The following is a 23,294-nucleotide window of genomic DNA, read 5'->3' on the forward strand; positions in this document are numbered from 1 at the left end:
GTGGTGGTGGTGGTGGTGGGATGTTAGTGTTACCAAAACACCAGAACCTGCGTCAAAAGTGGGCCCACAAAGAAAGCCAGGAGCTTTTTGTAATTAATAAGTGGTAAATGTTCAATAATAAATACACACATCCAATAAAGAAATAAACCAAGCATCTTTTCACATGCTGGCATAGAGTACAGTATGATATTAAGAATTAAAAACATTGCATCTTTAATTATGACTGTTATATTGTTTGTTAACTTGGGAACAGGTAGGTCAATATGCCAAAAGTTCAGGGGCTTGTAACATTCACTATAGCCTACCCGGGGCCCAAGGGCAGCTCTCACAGGCCCTGGTGCCAAGTATTTATATTGTTTCTAGGTAATTCCAGGCAGCTGAATTTTCAGCTAAGGATGTACAATGTAAACTTGAATTGTCATTGTTAATATAAAGTAGCTATAAAATCCATGATAGACACAACAGTAAAATGGCAGTGCAGTTGTCCAGCCATATTCACGAGGTATGTCACAGAGTTACTCGTTAATTTTGAGCAGCCACAAATAGGTAACCTGCCCCTCCAAGGAGCCCTGTAGTTAGGCTTTGCTAAATCTCTGCTGCTGGTTAATATGAAAAATAATAAGACTGATAAAAAGTAAAATGTAGTCAAGTACGAGATGATGAAAATCACTTAACCCTTATTTTTTTTTTCTGCTGTAGTTACAGCTTCAGAGAAAATGAAGGTACCACTATTTGTGAAAAGGAAAGCCCGGAAAAACTGATCCCTCTGAATGCTGTAGGACTAGGCTACTGTACAGTACGTTATACTAATACAAAATCATGAGAGGGCCATTATTTTATGAACTTAGCAATAAAATGTAGGCAGTACAGGTATAGTAGCTACTGTACAAAACTGTAGAAAAAAAGTACACAGTATATTTACATTTTTCTATTTCAAGGTACTACAAACTAGTCATGTCTCACATTATATTTCAATGTAACATAGTACTTCCCTTGTTTCCAATAAATACCCAAGGGATGGAAATCCAAAAGGTCGTGAGGTTTGATAAGTTTGAAAGTGTCAAGGTTTTCAACCAAATAAGCATGGTAGTGCCTGCAATACATTATGACACTTAAATCCTGACACAGTATGTATTCTATTCCTCCAATAATGAATATGCTGCATATTTTTCCAAATGCATAATAATCATGTTTAGTGGAAATAATAACACATCCACCTGAAGCATATTTGGTTCCATCAATCGTCATAGACTGTGCTTGATATACTTCTTCCTTATTGCCTAAAAGAGGTTGCAACAAAGAAAATATTTTGTCCTCAAGAAGCCGAACAGGTATAGTATCCCCACCAGTGGTAGTGCACTCTGACTCCAATACACTTTCATTATTCATTAATAAGCTTTGGTGACATTGGTGTCTATATGCCAGAAATTTGCATACATTAGTTCTGTTTTTTGTTCTATGCACCAGTTCCTTAAAATACTGATGCTTGTTTTCAAACTGAAGAGTCCATAAATGAACTAATGGACCAAACATTTCCACCAAGGTACCGTAATGCAAGGTATAGTGTCCTTTGGGCTTCATTTTCTCTTCTGGATACACTGCATGATACTCTTCATGAAATGAATCAATCCTTTCTTTCATGTAAAGTATGTCTGCCTTTGAAAACTCACGAGAGAAAATTAACAACATCACATAAATCCAAGAGAATTTCCCAAGAAGCATTTTCAGCCGGAATGTTATCACCTATCATTAATGGTAGAAGGCGAAGTAAACACCATGCCTCAGCAGCTGTAAGTCTGACCTTGAAATGTGCCATACTGTCAGGAAAGGGCTGTGGTTTGTTATTTTTTTCACCTTCAGAAAATGGAAACCTCAATATTCTTTCATTTATTTCCTCAAGAGTTATGTGACCATCATTTACAAGGGTGCGTACAACATTACCAATAACTTCGGGAATCAAACCTTCTAGTAAATCATGGGCAATATCACATGGAAGCCCCTGAATTATGTGGTAGTTCTGGAGTTGATTCAAACATGATTGTCCTTTAAAGCCATACACTGCAGCTAGATGAGGCATCTGTTCAATCCGTCTTGCTTGATCGTCGTGTGTAGTAGGAGTTCGTAAAGTGAAATCACGCTCACTGAAATGTACTGGCAAAGACTCTCTTGTAGCATTGCAAAACCTACACAGACGCAAACTTGTGGCAAAATTCTGAAAAAATCTCCCAATAACATGAGCACCTAAATTATCTGCAACAACAGCAGTTAAAGTTCCGTGCAGATTAAAACTTTTTCCCTCATACTCAAAGTGAATGCCACAATTTTCTAAAGCTTTTAGATCATTGAGGAGTGGTGAAAGAATAGCATCTATGCCATATTTATGAACATGAATACCTCTGCAAAGTATTACCAAAGGTATCAAAGACAGATGTGCCCTGTACTTGGGCTCCAAATTTCCAAGTACAAAATAAAAGGCACTTATTTTGTACTTTTTCACTTTGTTACCAAGTGGATTTGAAATTACAAAATCATAATAGTACAATATTATTTTTAGAGCTGATGGATTATCTGATAAAAGGGGATTTTCTTTAACAATGGTTCCGTCACTTATATCGAATGATATTATCTCGAGAAGACTGATCATTCAAAACCTGAGCCAAGATATCTTCATGTTTGAGCATCTGCTTAAGTGTATCAAGAAGAGAAATATACTGCACTGTATCAGATTTTCCAGTGCTTCCAACTCCCAATACATATTCAGTTGGTGCAATGAACGACTGAGACAGATACAAACCGATCCAGCTTCTTACTCTGGGAAAACATTTCACATGCTTTAGATGCACTCGACTGAGCACATAAAATCTGGCTTAATCCTGGCACTTGATCTACATTAATTTCTGCATCTGTCAGTGTTTTCTTTATTTTGTCACAGAGGTCAGACTGAGTTACATCAAGCAGTTCCTGAATTTTACCAGCAGTAACATTACAGGATGATGTTGGAATTTTGTGCTCTTCTCTAAGAGTAAGCCTGATATTACCTACTACCTTCTCATAATTCAATATTGGCTTTAATTGATTTTGCACATCTGGAGTATTCTGTTCATCAACTGGAAGGTCTGCTGCATCTTCAGTACCTGTTACATCACTGTTCAATATTTCAGCGCTATATACTGTGTTGGGGGACTGAAAATGCTCCTGAGCAAAAGCAGGATGTTAAAGCTTTATATGATTACGCCAAGATCTTACACTGGTATACATCTTATAGCAGCCACTAACAATACATTGTAATCTAAAGCCTGCGTATAAAGCGTGGCCGTACTTATAATGAAGTGAGAGTCTGTTAAAATGCCTACTCTCATAATTACAAAAAGAACAACTGAATCTGCCTCTCTCGTTCATATTTCACCAAAGTTAAGGAATATTGAATACCATAAAGTACCCTATAATACCAGTGCTCTGAACATTACTTACACAATCCGTATTTATCAATGTAATTGCCTAGAAAGTGAGAATTGAATGAGGACAGCAAGGCTCGTATACACACGTGATGCAAAGAATGAAAACAGTACACGAAAAACCGCCACCCGCGAAATACTGAAATAGAGGTTTCGTTGTTTAATTATTCGCCTTTAAAGCATTACATTGCTTTTTCAAAAACTTTTATGACTACGTAAGTATATATCGAATGAAACAGTCTTTTATATAATTGTAAGGAACGCAATTTACTTCAGTTCTAGGCAAGTGTTTGATACGAAACGAACTATCCTTAATTTTCTCCCAAACCTTGACACCTTTGAGGTGTATAGAGGCTGAACTCCCACAGAGGTGTCGTTTTGACACCCAAGTGTCCCTCAGTGCACCGCTACCACCACCTCACAGCGGCAGGCCCCACCCCCACACCTGGTGTGATTTACCACCACCCCACACAGCGGCAGGCCCCACCCCCACACCTGGTGTGATTTACCACCACCCCACACAGCGGCAGGCCCCACCCCTACACCTGGTGTGATTTGATTCATCTTATAAGTTTTTGTTTTACTTTAATGGAATCTACATTTTGTTTTGTCTTTTTGCTTAGTGCTGAGAATTATCTCTATGGACAGACATTACTCTCTGATGTTATTTGTTACTCTCAGTTTACTCTGTCTTATTGGAGGGACATTTACTTTCTTTGATGTTACATGTAACTCACTTTTTTACCCACTTTGTTACTTTTTTTAATGGTGGCGTGGAGGTAGAGCCCTCGGATCAAAATGTGCTGTGGTTCAAGTCCCAGAGGTAGCCAGAGGGAGTATACTTTGTGTGCTGAGTTATTTGTTACTTTGTTACCACTTTTGTTACCTTTTAATGTTGGTGTGGTAGTAGAGCTTTTGGGTCAGAATGCACAGTGGCCTGTGGCTGTGCACTGTGGTTGGAGTCCCACAAGTATTTCTGTCTTGTAGACATTACCAGGGGCGTAGGTCAGCCTCCTGTCCTTAAGTGTTCTGCACTACACCAGCCCAGCCTTAGGCCCCTCTGCTCCAAAGGGGGAAAAATACACTTTGCTCTCTTTATTTACCTATATTTCTTCCTGTGTTCTAAGTTTCCTTAATATGTTATAACCATTTTTTAATGGACGAACTTTCATTTTATGTTTTTTAATATTTTGATATCGCAAATGGTCGTGGTGATTGCAAGTGTCTTCTTACAATCTCATGATCTTCAGGAAAGTAATTTTATTACCATATGCAACATAGATAGTTATCTGGTTATTTTAAACTGCAAAAAGTGTAGATGAAAAATAAAATATACTGTTTGGAGTATTTAAGGAAGCCGCCAGTTTGGCTGTGGGAGCCTGTTTACTGACTGGATACGTTGATTACTATCTTGCCAACAGGACACGTTGGTGCATCAAACATTGAACTCTATACCAAACCAAAGGATCCAGTCAGACCTAACGTATCTTATCTATCTTTAGCCAGACGCCATAATCCCGTAAGGGGTGGCCTTTTGTCTTGAGAAGATTGTTTTGCCGGGAGGAGCACTAACCCTCTACCGTACCATTTGGTGACACTTAAGGAACACGTATGGGTTGGTTATGGTTACCACCCACCCTTTTAAATTGTTTCCAGGCTTATAGGAACCCGTTAGGCTGGTCACTCAATGTAAAGCCATCCATCCATCCATCATCCAATTCTACGTTGCCCCATGAGGAACGTAGAAGCCCGGGGCTAGGTAATTCGGTCCTGACATTTAAGATGAGAGTGACCAGCCTTACTCATCCCTGAGTGGCATTACATGAGCAATAACCCAAACCATCCCTTGGATATAAACCTTCACCGGCTCAATCCGACTGGAGCGCTGTAATTACCCAATAAACCACCAGGCGTCATAATTTGGTTATATGGTTACCACCCAGCGTAGTAAATGGTTTCCTGGTGTACAGGAAATCATTAGGCTTGTCACTTAGTGTAGAGTCACCCAGAGGCACAAGGAAGAGGAAAGAATGAAGGAAAGACAAAAGAGGGAGTGTAAAGTCACCCTTAGGCAGAAGGACAAGGAAAGAATGAAGTAAAGAAAGACCGAAGAGGAAAGGGCAGACACCCGAGAGCAACACTACATCGAGTGAGTGGATGGTGAGCGCCCCCACCTACCATATCAATGTAAAGCCACCTGGAGGAAAGAAGAGTAATAAAAAGTGACAGGAAAGATGGGAGAAACAGGATGAGAGGAGGCCTAACCTATTCTAACGGGGTCTTTGCCCCACCCCCCGTGATTTTAACCACCTTGGATTGCCACGTAGCTTAGAGACCCCTTGAGTATCTGTCAGGCCAAATCCCAGTCTTGAGTCCTAACAATAAATCTAATCTGTCATAACCTAACCTATTCACACAACCAATCCAAGCCCATCTCAACCTAGCTAATCCTACAGTAACTTAATTGAAATTCTCCAAACCTAACATATCAGTTGGGAATTTACTTATGCCAAAAGTAAGACATGCATTTGTAGAGTTTGTCAGCAAGGTTTGCCTCTTGGTGGTACCTTTATGTGGGTGATGGAATGTGTGACATAAACATGTCTTTACATATTTCACAGATAACATTATTAAAAAACGCCCTGTAACTATGATAATCCATGAAACATAAGTCACCTGTGAAGGATTAATTTCAATAGGAAATATGGAAAGGTCGTGCCCGTGTGGCAAAGTATTGATTTTTTTTTTTTTTTTTTTTTTTTTTTTTTTTTTAAGGGACAGTCATAGTTTGTGATATTTGTTATTTAGTAATGTTTCTGTTTTGTGAATTGCTCAAGCACCACACCAGCAACCACAGTGGATCAGTTGAACTGTGTCCTGTGGTGGTGAACCTGGTTTGTTAGGTTAGGTGGGGAATCAGTACACTCGTATGCCATATAGCCTACTGTACACAACACCAAAATGTGAGTTACTCCAACACAGCACCAACAGACATAGTATAGACTAACACTGTGTTGTAGTGTAGGTAAAAAAGTGTCCAGCATACAACAAAATGGTGCTGTCGGGTCAGTATCGTACTACAGTATATTTAAAAATGTAATTTTTCTTCCATGCTGATGGATCGGATCGAAAATCGTGTTCAGTAAAACCAAGCTCCAATTTTTGTCATCCAAAATGATTCAGAACCAACCAGGATATTTAACCAAGATTGTCTTCATATCTCTCAGGACATTGCAGTTTGCAGTTCTGGAAGATGTTTTGTGTTAATACTACACATAATTAAATCAGTTGAGCAAGTCCCTCATCAAAAAAATTTTGTTTGATAAATTTTCTGGACATTTCTCTTGGCAGATGCCAGTGTGATCCAGCAGTATACTACACACTCACACCAGTGACCTCAACCAAGACACAGGCATTAAGGACTGGTGGTAAACATTACCAGTAGCTTCCAGAATACAAATGAAGAGATTCTGATGTTGAAAAGCTTAAGGCAGCAATAAGTCATTATGCTTAATTTGACAACAGTCCAAATACCAGGGTTGTGCAGTGAAAAGATCAAATGTATATAGTATCTTTAACCCAAGTTACAGTATAGAAATAACCAGATAGAATGAAATATGGTATGAAAGGATGGTGGGGGAGCAGCTAGTGCAGCTAGAGGGAGATGCTCCTGTGTAAACTGTTATTGTTTTTACCCAAGTGCAAGAAGGAGCGACAGCTGCTGTGATCTCTGGTGTCACAGTTAGTACTGTATAATAATGTCTCAAATAACATGTTTCAAGCTTTAAGTGAGAGAGAAGCTGATGTACCAAGTGATTCCATGTTAAGGCAAATCAACAAAATGATTAGATAACTAAACTGAGGATAAGGAAAAGACTTCACTTAAATTCCAAAGTTCAGTTAAACAGTGACAGTAAAAGGAATAAGTAGATGAAGAGGAAAATACCCACTTGCCAGAGGTTGAAAGAGGTAGAGAACAGTTTCAGACTTATATTAAATGGGAGAAGTTAGATGATGTTAAATATAAAAGCATTATATAAAGAAACAGGTTACTGAAATCATGCAGATTGAGATACAAAGAGAATTGATGGCACTGAACTTACATAATTTGCAAAATTGTATGTTTTGAATCTTTTCCATAGGACTTCTTCCTGAATGTCACCATATTGTAGCATTAATCTCGTGTGATAGCTCAGCATCTAAGATACCGGTAGATGGCAATTTTAGGCCAAGTTAAAGTGGACGGAGTATAGGTCGTTACGTTAAGAATTGGTGCACGTCTGTGGTCTGTCTGGGGTTCCATTCTGTTTATCATGGTGCATGGAGAACTGCCATGAGATATTATATCTGAGTTGCCCTGGGAGTTGCTGATTGCAGATGGTGAGGTTGTAACTGCTTGTACCAAGGAAGGTGCTGTGGAGATATATAGGAATTACAAGGCTGTGGGCAGGAGTAGACTGTAGCACCAGTCGAGCAAGGTAGTACTCCCGAGGTGAATGGAAAGCTGATGACAGGGAGTGCTGGAGCTCCCGTTTCATCAGCCCTCAGGACTAGTTCCTGACCATCCCCCTTTGCTGAAGTTTTTCAGTGTCTCAGTTACACAGAGATTAGGCCAGCATGCTCTCCAGTACAAATTTTTCTGTCTACACCAAACTACATGCACAGTACACACTACACTTCCTATTCAAAATTTAACTAAAATGGCGTCTCTTTACCAAGCCTCGGAGTCCCCAGGGGGGGGGGGACCATAAATGCCTCCACCATCCGCCCCTCTCCCGGTGATGACGAGGTGCTTGGAACCACTGTCTGACTCTCTTCTTCATTTCTGCAACATTCGCGGCCTTTCCTCTAACTTTCGCTCTGTTGAGCACCACCTCTCCTCCTCTAAACCTCACCTTCTTTTTCTAACGGAGACTCAACTGTATGAGGCAACTGACAGCAAACCCTTTTCTGTATCCTCCTACTTTCTCTATACTCATTTCAAAGCCAAAGGTGGCTGTTGTGTATATATACGCAATGACTTATCTTGCTCTCGTGTTCCTGAACTCGATTCTTCTGAATTCTCTACACTCTGGCTTTGGCTTTCCTGTCATTCTCTGACGAAATATATCTGTGCTGTTTACTTATCCCCTAATTCTACTGACTATCAAAAATTCTTCGACTGTCTTACTTCTACGATGGAACACATTCTATCCATTTCTCCTTTCTCTGAAATCTCCATTCTAGGAGATTTCAATGTTCACCACCACCTTTGGCTCTCCTCTCCTTTCACGGATCCACCTGGTGAACAAGCCTACATCTTTTCTATCCTTAATGACCTAGAGCAGCTTGTACAGCACCCTACCCATATCCCTGACCGCCTTGGAGAGAGCTCCAACATACTTGACCTCTTCCTCACAACTAATCCTTCTGCTTACTCTGTTAATCTTTTCTCTCCGTTGGGATCCTCCGATCACAACGTTATTACCTTAACCTGTCCTATCACTCTGGTACGGCCTGTGGACCCTCCAGGGAAACGTCGTCTGTGGCATTTTGGAGCCGCGGACTGGGAGGCCCTCAGGCAGTACTTCTTTGATTTTCCCTGGAATGATTATTGCTTCCATGGCCGGGAGCCATCTGAGTGTGCCTTGCGCATTACAGAGGTTATTCTCTCGGGCATGGAAGCATACATTCCTTTCTCATATCCTTTGACTAACGCAAAAAAGCCTTGGTTTAATCACGCTTGTTCTAATGGTGTCTGCAACAAGGAGAGAGCCTACAAAAGGTACCGGAGCCAACCCACCCCTGAATCACATCGTCTTTACGTTTCTGCCCGGAATCGTGCTAAGTCTGTTCTTTGCTCTACTAAAAATAATTTCATTCATACTAAATGCTCTCAACTCTCCAAATCGAATTCTTCCCGCTCCTTCTGGCACCTTGCCAAAAATCTTTCTAACAACTTTACCTCATCATCCTTCCCTCCTCTTTTCTACTCTGATGGTTCTGTAGCTATTTCTACTCATAGAGCAGATCTCTTCGCACAGACTTTCTCCTCCAATTCCGCCTTAGACGATTCCGGTGCTGTTCCTCCATCACTTCCCCCCTCTGACTTCCTCATGGCTGACATTGAAATTTCTTCAGTTGATGTATTTTCTGCCATCACTGGCCTCAGTACTAACAAGGCATATGGGCCTGATGGGGTCCCTCCTGTTGTTCTCAAGAACTGTGCTTCTGTGCTTGCATCCTGCCTAGGCAAACTCTTTCGCCTTTGTCTGTCAACTTGTACCTTTCCTTCTTGCTGGAAGTTTGCTCTTATTCAGCCAGTCCCAAAGAAGGGTGACCACTCCTAACCCTCAACTATCGTCCAATTGCTTTAACGTCCTGTATTTCAAAAGTTTTCGTGTCAATTCTCAATAGAAAAATTTTAAGGCATCTTTCCTATCACAACCTTCTTTTCGATCGTCAGTACGGATTCCGTCAGGGACGCTCTACTGGCGATCTTCTCACCTACCTTTCAGACTCCTGATCATCCTCCTTTCGGGACTTTGGCGAAAGCTTTGCCATTGCACTTGACATCTCAAAGGCTTTCGATCGAGTCTGGCATAAATCTTTAATTTCCAAACTGCCCTCCTACGGTTTCTATCCTTCTATCTGTGCCTTCATCGCTAGCTTCCTTTCTGGTCGTTCTATAGCTGCTGTTGTAGACGGCCATCGTTCTTCTAGATCTATCAACAGTGGTGTTCCTCAGGGCTTTGTCCTATCACCAACTCTCTTCCTTTTATTCATCAATGATCTTCTAAGCTGTACATCTAACCTTATCCACTCATACGATGATGACTCCACCCTTCACCTTTCCATTCGGTTCCCGCAACGCCCATCTCAACAGTTACTTCAACAAACAAGGGATGAGGCTATGGCACACCTAATGTCTGACTTGGCTCGTATCTCTGACTGGGGTAAAAATAATATGGTTGTTTTTAATGCATCTAAGACTCAGTTCCTACACCTATCAACCCGACAAAATCTTCCACAGGTATACTCACTAATGTTTAATAATATTCAGCTTAATCCTGCATCATCCTTGAACATGCTTGGGGTGTCATTTACTCGGGACTTATCTTGGAAAGATCATATTACATCTCTTGTAAAATCTTCCAAGAGATTGGGTGTGCTAAGCCGACTCCGCTCTTTCTTTACCCCTGCACAATTGTTGACTTTATACAGGGGTTTTATCCGCCCCTGTGTGGAGTACAACTCTCATGTGTGGGGAGGCTCCCCACATACAGCTCTTCTCAATAGGGTGGAGTCAAAGGCTTTTCGTCTCATTAACTCTCCTCCTCTTACTGACTCCCTTCAACCTCTGTCTCTTCGCCGCACTGTTGCATCTTTATCTCTTTTCTATCGCTACTTTAATGGTCACTTCTCCTCTGAACTGTCTGCTTGCATTCCTCCACCTCTACGACGGGCGCGTAGCACCCGTCTGGCAGCAAACTCTCATCCCTTTTCTGTCCAACTCTCTAATGCAAGAGTTAACCGTTACTCCCAGTCTTTCATTTATGCAACAGGTCAGCTCTGGAACTGTCTCCCTCTGTCTGTATGTCCTGCTGCCTATGATCTCCAGTCTTTCAAACGCAGTGTGTCCAGGCATCTCAAAATGATCGGATCTTGAATTTGGCTGTCTATTGTATTTTGTTTTTCTCTTGGAGGGAACTGTTACTGCGGGCTCATGGCCTTTGGTTCCTTCTTCCTCGCATTTAAAAAAAAAAAAAAAAAAGTCAGCGGGTTGGCCTGCCATATTCTCGTTGACAGAAGAGAGTTTGTGGCATTTCTTCCCTAGCAGTTTCCCTTGCATAGAACATATTACAGGTATTTCTAATTCATTGTTTATATCCTACTGTTATCAACATGGTTTACAGGAGTATTATACAATAGGATATGGAGGTGTGATGGGCAAAATAAATCACTGAGGGAGAGATGTTATGAAATTTCCCAGGTCAGCAACGTGAATGAATGTCAGGACAGGGTATGGTTGGTGTTGGAGAGGGATGCCTTCATGTGGTGGCACTGATATAACTAAGCTGGTCTGTTGCTTGAGTACACACATGTCCCACAACTCCCCTGATCCTGAAAGGAGGATGGTGAGCTGCAGGAAGAGAGCAGCTTCACTCTGAAGTCCACCGGGTTCACGCTGAAACGATCCTCGGGTTGCGCCAGCTATATATTACTTCTACAGCCTACGCCCTACTTCTGTAGGGAGTAGGCTGTAGCACCAGCCGATCAGGGTGGTACTCTCAAGGGGGATGGGATTGCTGGTGAGGGACAGCTGGAGCCTCTGTTTGACCAGCCACCAGGATATCCTGACCATCCTCCTTTGCTGACCTTTTTCAGTGTGGTACTAACATGGAGGGTATGTGAACATAACATCCACCATCCATTTCTCAAACTATCTCATGCACTGCTCAACTCTATATGCACTATACATGCCATACAACGTACCCCACAACATACAGGGGTTAGCACCAGCAAGGGCATGCAGCCGGAAAACACTGCCCCCGCTACCAAGTGGTGGACCTGAGGGGAGGTCCACCACCAGAGTTTGGGGGCGGATAAGACTGGCCACAGTCCAACGGCCTGGCTCTGCAACCCAGGCCAAGACTGGCCACAGTCCAACGGCCTGGCTGTGCAACCCAGGCCAAGACTGGCCACAGTCCAACGGCCTGGCTGTGCAACCCAGGCCAAGACTGGCCACAGTCCAACGGCCTGGCTCTGCAACCCAGGCCAAGACTGGCCACAGTCCAACGGCCTGGCTCTGCAACCCAGGCCAAGACTGGCCACAGTCCAATGGCCTGGCTCTGCAACGGTGCCAGAGTAGAGACAGTGCGGTCATTTCCTTTTTTCATCATTACCATCATCATCAAAGCCAACCCATGTCATGATTCAACATCATTACCACCATTGTCCATATCATTTGTAAAGAGCCAAGATTTTATCATCATCATCAGTTTCAATATAACTGTTTTCATCACAACAAAATAACGAGCATCACTACCACCATCACAGTCATCGCCAACACAGTCATCATCATCATCATGATATTCTTTCATTGTGGTTGTCTTTGCCTCTCCATTATAGTACATCATCACAAGCAACAAGAGAGGCAGGAGGCGAGATGAAGTAAGGTGTAGCGGCCTGGCACTCAACTAAACCTGTACCGAGTTCAACCCTGTTTCGGTCATTTCTTTTGTCATTCACACATCCTTTCTCCTTTTTTCGTTTTTGTTTAATCAGTGTTTATATCTTACTCTTCTTACACGCGTTTTCTCCTTTTCCTCCTTTCTTTCTCTTTTTGATCTTTTTATTTTTTTATTTATTTATTTTTTTTTTACATTTTTCGTTGCTTTCGCATTATTTTTCTTAATTTTGTTCTCTCTCTCGTTTTGTCATCATTTTATTTTTTTATTTTTTTGTCATTTTCTTTTCCTCCTTTCTTTTTTTTTCCTCCATCATATTCTGTCATAACGTGCCACACGGGCAGCAGGAGGTGAGGTGAAGTGAGGTTAACGTCATCATTATCATTTCCGTCATGTTGCATAAAATTTCTTGGCGTTCAATGGTATAATAAGACTACTATTGCTGTACATCCTGTCCATAGCACTTCTTCATGACTATCACTATATTCTAGACTCGTTTGTTACAGCTCAGCATTCAAGATGGAGAGATGGCAGTGTTGTGCCAAGATAAAATGTACAGAGTATTAAAGCATTATAAACAGCAAGATGGGTAGGAGGCGATATGGAGGAAGGTAGAGCGGCTGACACTACTACACGTGTCCTACCTGCCATCTACGCCGCCCACACCTCCTGCCACCACTTATAACTGTTGACTTTTTACTTGTTCTCTTCTTCCTTTCTGGTTTCACACTTTGAATTCTCTCATTACTGTTTTTTGTTCTTGCCTCTCTTTGGTTCCCTTCTTTGTTTTCTTTTATTCTTTTTCATGTTACTCTTGTAATGTTTCCTGTTACACTCGATAGCGTTCGTTTGCCATATCATTTTTTCTTTATTTCTTCTTTCCTACTTGTTCCTTTGTCTTTTATATGCTTATTCGCTTCCCCTTTTGCTTCTTTTTTCTTCATAATTTCTCTTTCTTCCTCCTTAAGTTATTGTTCTTTTCTGTTTGTTTCTCATTTTAGACACTTCCGTTTTTCTTATTCATTCTTTTTCATGGTAACCATTATATTACATCACAGCCTACAAGAGAGTTAAGAGGCGATATAATGTAAGGTTGTCGTTACAGCTAAACTGATATACATCACAACCACCACTATCATCACCACCACCATCATCATAACCACCATTAATATCCATGAAATTAGCAGTATTTTCAATGGTAAACTAAATCAACTTCACCTTTTCCATCATCATCATCATCATCATTACAGCAACCCTCATCACCATGGTCAGGCACTTAGATCTTGGCAGTATATTACATCATTACAAGCTACAAAAGGCAGGAGACGAGATGAGGTAAGGTGGAGCGGCCTGGCACTCTACTACACCTGTACCCAGTTAACACCCGCCACCACACCGTGTTCCTTTTTATTTCAATCTTTATTTCCCCCCCCCCCCGTCTCTCTGGTTATGCGTAAGTTTTTTTTTTTTTACCTCGGCTTTTTCTTATTCTTCCTTTTCCTGTCTTCGTTTGATCGCACTTTTTGTATATTAGATCTTTTTCTTTGTATTTCTTTTTTCGTATTATGTATATTTTTCTATTTTATCTCCCTTTCCTTTTCTTTCATTCATTGAATTCTTTTTATAAATTATTTTCATCCTTTCTTGCAGCGTAGTAATACATCATCACAAACTACGAGAGGTGGGAGGAAATAGGAAATAAAATTTCTATCATTAGTACCAAACTACTTTACCGGTGCTATCATCTTCACCATCGTCATTATCATCATCGCTGGGATTGCTATCCCTTTTATCATCATAGCCACCATCACAGTGACTGTCATCATCATCGCTGGGATCACTATCCCTTTTATCATCATATCCACCATCAGTCATTGTCATCATCATCGCTGGGATCACTATCCCTTTTATCATCATATCCACCATCACAGTCACTGTCATCATCATCACTGGGATTACTATCCCTTTTATCATCTTATCCACCATCACAGTCACTGTCATCTTCATCGCTGGGATCACTATCCCTTTTATCATATCCACCATCTCAGTCACTGTCATCATCATCATCATCTACAAATATTAAGGCAATAAATGATAGCATCGCAAGCTACAAGAAAGGCAGGAGGCGAGATGAAATTAGGTGGAGCGGCCTGGCACACTTCTACAGGTGTAACAAGTTCAAGCTTTTGCCTTTTTATTTTTTTTTCTGTCGTCGGTGAGTCGTTCTTTTTTCTTTTTATTACTAAAGATTTCATGTTCCTTCTCGTTTTGATTGTCTCTTTTCCTTTTCATTTTGTTTTTCACTCGTTTTCTCTCTTTCTTCTCTTCACCATCGTTATTAATCATCCTCCAGTCAGTTAGCATCAGAATCGACTTAATCATCTTTATCAGTACGAATGTCATCATCATCATTATTATTATTATTAATATTGCTGCCACCACCACCACCACCACCACCACCTTCTTCATCATCATCATCATCATCATCCATTAACTAAAAAATCGACTTATTCACTAATATCAATATCATCATCATCGTTCTCCAAACAGTTAACATATAATCGACTAACCATCTTCACTAATGCCAATATCCTCCTCCTTTTAATTACATGTATCAGATGACTTGCAGCAGTATATCAGGGCATCACAAGGTACAAGAGTGGTAGGAGACAAGATGGAGTAAGGTGTAGCGGCCTGAGACTACCACAGGTGTACCCAGTTCAACCCTGTGCCAGACCACGCACACTCTCCTTCCTTTCCATCCTTTCTACTTCACCTTTTACTTTTGTTACCTTTCTTTATTATCTGCATTTCTCACTTCTTTCCTTCCGTCTCCTCCCGTTTCCTTTGTGTTCTTTATCGTTTCTCGTGTCTTTCTTTACTATATTAGAACATCAGAAGCTATAAAAGAGGCAGGAGCGAAACGAAGTCAGGTGCAGCGGCCTGGGAGTCTACTACACCTGTACTGAGTTAACACCTTTACCATTTATAACGCATTTTATTTCTTTACCCTTTCCTGCCTTTATTTCACGTTTGGCTTCATTTTTGTCATCCTTTTCCCTTTTTCATTATCTTTATATCCTTTTTTGTTTTTCTTTTCTTCCATTTTTCTTTTCATTTCCTATGTTGTTTTTTCCTTTCATTATATTTTTCCCTCCATCGTCTTTCTCTCCTTTCTTTCTTTACTATATTTTTTACATCAATAAAGCAACAAGTGAAGTAGGAGCCAAGGTGAAGTAAGGTGCAGTGATCTGGGACTCTTATAAAGGTGTCTTCAGTTCCAACCATCACTACTGCTGCGCTCCTCCTAGGTTTTCTTTCTCATTTCCTTTTTCTTTTCCGTTTTTCTTCGCTTTGTATGCTGTTCTTCTCTTTCGTTTTCTTCTCAGTTCTTTTTTAATCCTTTCTTTGTTATTTTTGTCATTTCATTTTTTCATTTACTTTTCTTTCTCTCTCCCAGTCTTTGTTTCCTTTATTAATTCATTTTCCATTTACAAGTTTTTTTTTTCTAATGTTCTTTGTTTCCGTTCTCTCTATTTATCTATCCATCTAATCTATCCATCTATCTATCTATCTATCGTTATCACCACCAGCACCACCATAGTTACAAGATATCTAGGCTACAATATTATCACCACAAGCAACAAGAGAGGCAGGAGGCGAGATGCAGTAAGGTGGAGCGGCCTGGCACTCTACTACACCTGTACCCAGTTCACACCTTCACCCTTCCTACCAGATCTCGCCTTTTCTTGCTATTTTTCACTCATTTCTATTTACATACTGTATTTTTTTTGTTCTTGCTCTTATCCTATCTCGTCTTCTTTCTTGCTCATTTTCGTGGCATTAGTATGTTGTCCAATTTACGTTGCTTCTCAGGATGCCATGACTCACTCTGAACTGAATACAATCGTTTGGCGGCAGCTGGAATACAATACTGGAAAGTAAAATAGACACAGTATAATATACAGACAGAATGGCTGAGAGAAACAGAGTAAGAGAAAGTATCATGAGTATATTACGTAAGGTATTATAAAGTATATGATGAAAATAGGTATAATTAAAAGAATATGAAAAATAAAAAGAATGATAGTAGTAGCTTAATATTTGTATCCCCAGCCTTAACATGACCCTGGTGGACTGCTGTGGTGAATATTTTGTCTGATATACAGAACGACACTACGACTACAATTCATGGTAAGAAGTGGAATATTAATATAGGGAAAAACTGCTTTACCTGTAGATGAACAGTTTAATAAACTACAGCAGCAGTGCAAGGAGTATGGCTACACTACAAACTTGTCAGGATAAATATTTGTATAGTCAATAAGTAATGGCGTGTGTTTAATGCAATGGAATATACTACAGCAACAGTGGTTAGTGCAAGAACTATAGATACATTACAAACCTGGCTGGGATAAATATTTGTAGACTCTAGTCAGTAAGTAATGGCGTGTGTTTATTTCCAGTCTGACGTGTATCCTGACGACAGTCACACGAGTACAGTCAGCCTCGTCTTTCGCGGTACTCCACTTTGCCGGCTCCGGTTTTTCCTGGGTGAGTAAACCATCACAAATGCACAAGTTTAAGCTGTATTTTGGCAGAATTTAAGTGTGTTGGTAAATCATCTCAAAATACACTATAAGAAGTATAATGTAATGTCTGGTGATGTTTCTGGCCACTACAAAGGTTTTTAGGCCATTACATAGTAAATTATGGCTGTGGCAGACATTTTATAAAGGTTTCATTACTTGGCGGAAATTAGTTTCTCGTGGGTGTGCATGTAACGTAACCCCCATAAAACACAAGGCCTTACCCTACTTATCTGTGACAGTATTCTGACATTGTGTGTGGTCTTATTTTAACAACTGTAGATTACAGATTTCATCCGTCCGTCCGTCCGTCCGTCATCCAATCCTACTTCGCCCCACGAGGAGCGTAGGAGCCTGGGGCTAGGCAAGATGGTCCTGACATTTAAGATGAGAGTGACCAGCCTCACTCATCCCTGAGTGGCATCACATGAGCAATAGACCGCAACCATCCCTTGGATATAAACCTTCACCGGCTCAATCTGATTGGAGCGCCTTAATTATCCACTAAACCAGGCGCCATAATTTGGTTATATGGTTACCACCCAGCGTAGTAAATGGTTTCTTGTACTGGAAACCATTTGGCTTGTCACTCAGTGTAGAGTCACCTCCAGGCAGAAGGAAGAGGAAAGAATGAAGGTACGAAAGACAGAAGAGGGAGTGTAAAGTCACCCATTGGTAGAAGGACGAGGTAAGAATGAAGGAAAGAAAGACAGCAGAGGATAGAAGGAAAGAAGGACGGAGGAGAGGAAAGGGCAGACACCTGAGAGCAGCACTACATCAAGTGAGTGGATGGTGAGCGCCCCCACCTACCACAAACATATTGTACAGTATTTCATTTCTGTCTCCTAAAGAAACTTTTTTTTTTTTTTTTTCCCCTCAACGGAGAGGGTATTTTTCTTTCTCCTGCCTTTTGGTCGGAGGGTGTGGTGGGCAAGGAAACGTCTTTTACTGCTCTATACGTTTCTCTTTTTCGTCAGCAGATAATATGGATAGAAGCCAGTAGGCCTCCTGTTATCTGTTCTTCCTATGTACTACTATATTTTAGTCTGTAGTTATAATCACCACCACCATCATCATCATCATCATCATGGTAACTCTCAGCACCACCACCACCACCACCATCATCATCATCATCAGGGTAACTCTCAGCACCACCACCACTGGCTACATTAGATCAAAGCCACCACTATATAACGCCATCACAAGCTAGGACAGAGGTAGGACACAAGATGCAGTAAGGTGGAGCGGCCTGGCACACTACTACACCTGTACCCAGGCCAACTCTTTGGTCTGACCGTCTACTTTTATTCCTTCTCTTCTCTTTCACATTTTACTTCATTTCTCTTTATTTTGCACATTTCTCACTTTCTTTCTCCTTGTCTTTCTTTCGCCCTTTATTTCTTTCTTTTTCCTTTGTTTCACTATAGTACAGCATCACAAGCTGCGAGAGGTCGCTGCAACGAAGCCATCGACGTCCAGCTCTAGATGCTGCCTCATTTGCTGATCATCATCATCATCATTACATGCACAAAAGTCATCATTATCACCACTATAATCATCATCTATACACGCATATAGGTCGACATTACCATCATAATCATCATCATCATCATTACCTGCACAAAGGTCATCATCATCATGGTAATCATCATCATCATCGTCGTTGTCGTCGTTAGCTGCACAAAGGTCATCATCACCACCGTAATCATCATCATCATCCTCTCCCCCCTGCTATATAAGCGATGGACACTGTGTTGGATCGAGAACTTAAAAGGAAGAGGGAAAACCAGGAGATTATTATACTCTTATAAAAGCTGTTCAGTAACACACACACACACACACACACACACACACACACACACACACACACACACACACACACACACACACACACACACACACACACACACACACACACTGATACCTGTTATTCAGTAAAGCCTCTTCACAAACCATACCAACGCTCACACAACTGTTATTCAGTGACTCATTCACTAAGTACTGTTAACACACACACAATTTTTAATTGCTGATTTACAATATTCACCAACACCCACACAATTACTATTAAGTGATTCACATATATTCACCAAACACCAACACCCACACAATTACTACTCACTGATTCACATATATTCACCAAACACCAACACCCACACAATTACTATTCACTGATTCACATATATTCACCAAACACCAACACCCACACAATTACTATTCACTGATTCACATATATTCACCAAACACCAACACCCACACAATTACTATTCACTGATTCACATATATTCACCAAACACCAACACCCACACAATTACTATTCACTGATTCACATATATTCACCAACACCCACGCAATTACTATTCACTGATTCACATGTATTCACAAAACACCAACACCCACACAATTACTATTCACTGATTCACATATATTCACCAAACACCAACACCCACACAATTACTATTCACTGATTCACATATATTCATCAAACACCAACACCCACACAATTACTATTCACTGATTCACATATATTCACCAAACACCAACACCCACACAATTACTATTAAGTGATTCACATATATTCACCAACACCCACACAATTACTATTAAGTGATTCACATATATTCACCAAACACCAACACCCACACAATTACTATTCACTGATTCACATATATTCACCAAACACCAACACCCACACAATTACTATTCACTGATTCACATATATTCACCAAACACCAACAACCACACCAGCTCACGTCTGTTCTGCCTCCCAACACTTGCATAAACCATTGCCTTTTTTCGCCTCATTTGTTAGGAATCTGTTATGGTTTGTGTACAGTTGCGGACAAAAATATTGATACGCCTGCTTTATATTTATCTGAAACCCAGTGATTTGATCTTTCAAGTCTAACTAGCTTTTCAGAATATTATACGGTATACACGTTTAATAATTGTTCAACTGAAAATTTGAGCGATATTATCAGCTACAAATGTACGGTTGATTAACAAAAAATCGAGCAGGATGGGTGCGATGATATCCAAACTGTTCGATATAGCTTGTGAATTCTGTTTGTCTGTCTATCTATAGCCAGACGCCTTAATCCCTCAAGGGATGGCCACAAACAAATCGCCTCCATGCCTCCCTGTCCCCTGCCATTTCGCTACCCTGTCCCTAACTTACACCCCCCCTCTCTACTGGACAATCCATCTTCATTCCATCCCTTCACTTCATCCTCGGTCTCCCCCTCCCTCTCCCCCCTCCACCTTACTCACATACACTCTCAAGAAGATTAATTGCTTATCACCTGAGTATGTATGATAATAAAAACTGGTGATTTCTCCAAGGCAGGTGATATATGTGTTTTTTTTTTTTGTGTATATATATATATATATATATATATATATATATATATATATATATATATTTATATATATATATATATATATATATATAAACTTGCCAGTATTGTGAATAAGCATTAGGTATTTTCCAGTATCCGTCGTCCATGGTGTCAAATTACTTCGTGCTGAGTGTGCACCCATACTTTTGTGATCGACTGTACCTGGTATTTGTTTTTCCAATAGGATTATCATTAGTAAAATATCAGTACTGAATACTATACCCTGTTTACTTTAACTTGGCCTAAATTTACCATCTATCCATCATGAATGCTGAGCTGTGGTAAGAGACTAACACTTGGATATGATGCTAGTCACGAAAAAGTGCTGTGGAAGGAATGTAGAGCCTTAGTATTGTCTTATCCTGCCAGTGAGCTACGGGAAACATGCTTCATAAGGACGAACCTCTGGGCCAAGTTGAGGTGAATGAGCTATAGGGACGATGGCATCCAGGTGATTGATGCTTCTGTACTTACTCGCTTATAGGCAGCCTTCGGTGGCCGCTTGATGTCAAAAGGCCAGAAATGAGTCATAACTCGGGAACATGTGCCCAATCGGACTGGAAATTGTTTTATTCTCCAAGTTAGGGCATTTTAACGGTACCTTGCTCTAACACAACTTGCGCTACGTTGCGCCGTTTTTGCTGTGTTACGGTAACAAACAAACCAACAAACATACATAAATCGGATCATAATATAGTTTGGTAAGCGGGTGCGTGTTAATCGCTTACACTCGAGGACACAAGATTTATTTTATCCTTGATGCAAGCAGACGATATCAGTCAACTAAGGAGATGCTGTAAGTGGTGAAGGAGATAATGAAGCTTATATCTAACCCCTCCATTAGAAAAGGTCGCTACTGTGCTGAGTAAACTTGTCTAGAGAGAGGGAACAGGAAATGAGCCAGGGCGTTGGTTGATCTGGTGACCTGCGTCGCCCCATGAAACCATCAAAGAGCGGGCAGAGTACTGGCCTTGGTGAGCAAAGCAGTGGGTGGGACGGACTGGAATGTTGGTGGGCGGTGGGGCTGGGGCAGGAGAGTGTACCCTGTGGAAATGGCTGTGGCAGGATTACTGGTTGCAGTGCAGCCAAGATTAATGCCAAAGATTCCTCCAAAAATGAAAGACGAGGGGGGGGGGTAAAGAAATGGGCGTGGGAGATGAAGAATTGGGTGGGATGAGGTAGAATTGTTGGGGTGGGGGTGGGAAGAGGCCAAGACAATATACACAATGAAAATGGCCGTTTTGGTCTTGATGGTTTGACGGCAGTGAAGGATTATTTCAAAATTTTCTTCATGAACAAGAGCTAAAAAGAATAAAAAATCTATGAAGCGTGTTGAGAAGCAGGTAAAAACCCCTGCTGGGCTGCCAGGTGTACAAATGCTGGTCTAGTTTGCCTTGTGTTCGTGTGGCGCATTTCACTGGCTACTTTGATGGCAGTTTATCCTGCTGCTGTGTTTTACTGGCCCGGGTTTTCAGAAGGACGGCAGTATCATGATGAGGATGGTATTTGGCTGAAGTTGATGATTATTATTTTGATTACGATCATTCATCATCATCATCATCTTATTCTTCTTTTTTCTTTCTTCTGCATCTTCTTTATTTCGTTCTTTCTCATTTTTTTTTCTTTCCCTTTTCTTGGCTGATACAAACAGCTGCTGAGCCTGTGTACGGAATACTTTGAGGCGCAGCTTCTTTGTATGGGACACTTCGTAACGCATCTTCCTGAGTGATTTAGGTCGCAAATTACACCCCTGTATCCTTTTGTATGCTATTTATCTTTGTAATTCCACAGTGTTTGCATCAGTACATACAAGAGAATATAAGTACGTAATGGGCAAAATAAATCGTTTATGAATAGGTGTTGGGAAAATTGCTAAAAGAAGGAGAATATGACCCATTGCGTTTGTAGACTGTACTGTAGGTGAGAGGCGGGGCACAGATAACGATAACAGCCAGTGGCATATCACCCCCGTAGTGGTGTTGGCACCCTAGGCGGGGCACAGATAACGATAACAGCCAGTGGCATATCACCCCCGTAGTGGTGTTGGCACCCAAGGCGGGGCACAGATAACGATAACAGCCAGTGGTATATCACCCCCGTAGTGGTGTTCTCACCCGAGGCGGGGCTGGCATAATACAGTACATTTAAGGCCTGAGTGTTGGGCGTGTATGACAAACATCCTTGCAATTATTGACACGATAATGCAACATTGCAAGCAGTAATAAGTAGTATGCTAATACTCTGTCACACTGTTGGCAAAGGAACAGTGCATGCAGTAATAAGCAGTATGCTAATTCGCTGTCACTTCATAAACCAACATTGCAAACAGTAATAAGCAGAATGCTAATTCGCTGTCACACTGTTGATAAAGCAAACTTGCAAGCAGTAATAAGCAGTATGCTAATTCCCTGTCACACTGTTGATAAAGCAACATTGCATGCAGTAATCAGCAGTCTGCTAATTCGCTGTCGTGATACAAAAACTCCAGTGACACCCGTTTGCCAGATGTAATTTTTTTTTAACTGTCACGTCACTACTTCGTCTTTGACATGTTTTCATCCATGTACTATGCACAGTATATGTGTTGTGAACTAACTTTATATTTCAACACTAAGAAATGCTTTAGATATAAATGTCCCATCCTGTATTTCATGTAGCGCCTTCCATCACGACAACTTTATA

At 40.9% G+C, this 23,294-nt stretch overlaps 1 protein-coding gene across 1 annotated transcript in view; it reads left to right on the plus strand.

Annotated features, from left to right (window-relative positions):
• The first annotated feature begins 263 nt into the window (after positions 1–263).
• LOC145413469 (alpha-1,3-mannosyl-glycoprotein 4-beta-N-acetylglucosaminyltransferase A-like) overlaps positions 264–23,294 on the plus strand; it is a 49,140-nt gene continuing 26,109 nt past the window's right edge. Inside the window, exon 1 of the mRNA XM_080283167.1 lies at positions 264–344. Within this exon, the coding sequence (XP_080139293.1) occupies positions 264–344 (81 nt within the window). The remainder of the gene's footprint in view (positions 345–23,294) is intronic.

Source organism: Coenobita brevimanus, chromosome 96, assembly GCF_032717465.1.
Source record: "Coenobita brevimanus isolate Jiangsu-jjx chromosome 96, ASM3271746v2, whole genome shotgun sequence".
NCBI classification, from domain to species: domain Eukaryota; kingdom Metazoa; phylum Arthropoda; class Malacostraca; order Decapoda; family Coenobitidae; genus Coenobita; species Coenobita brevimanus.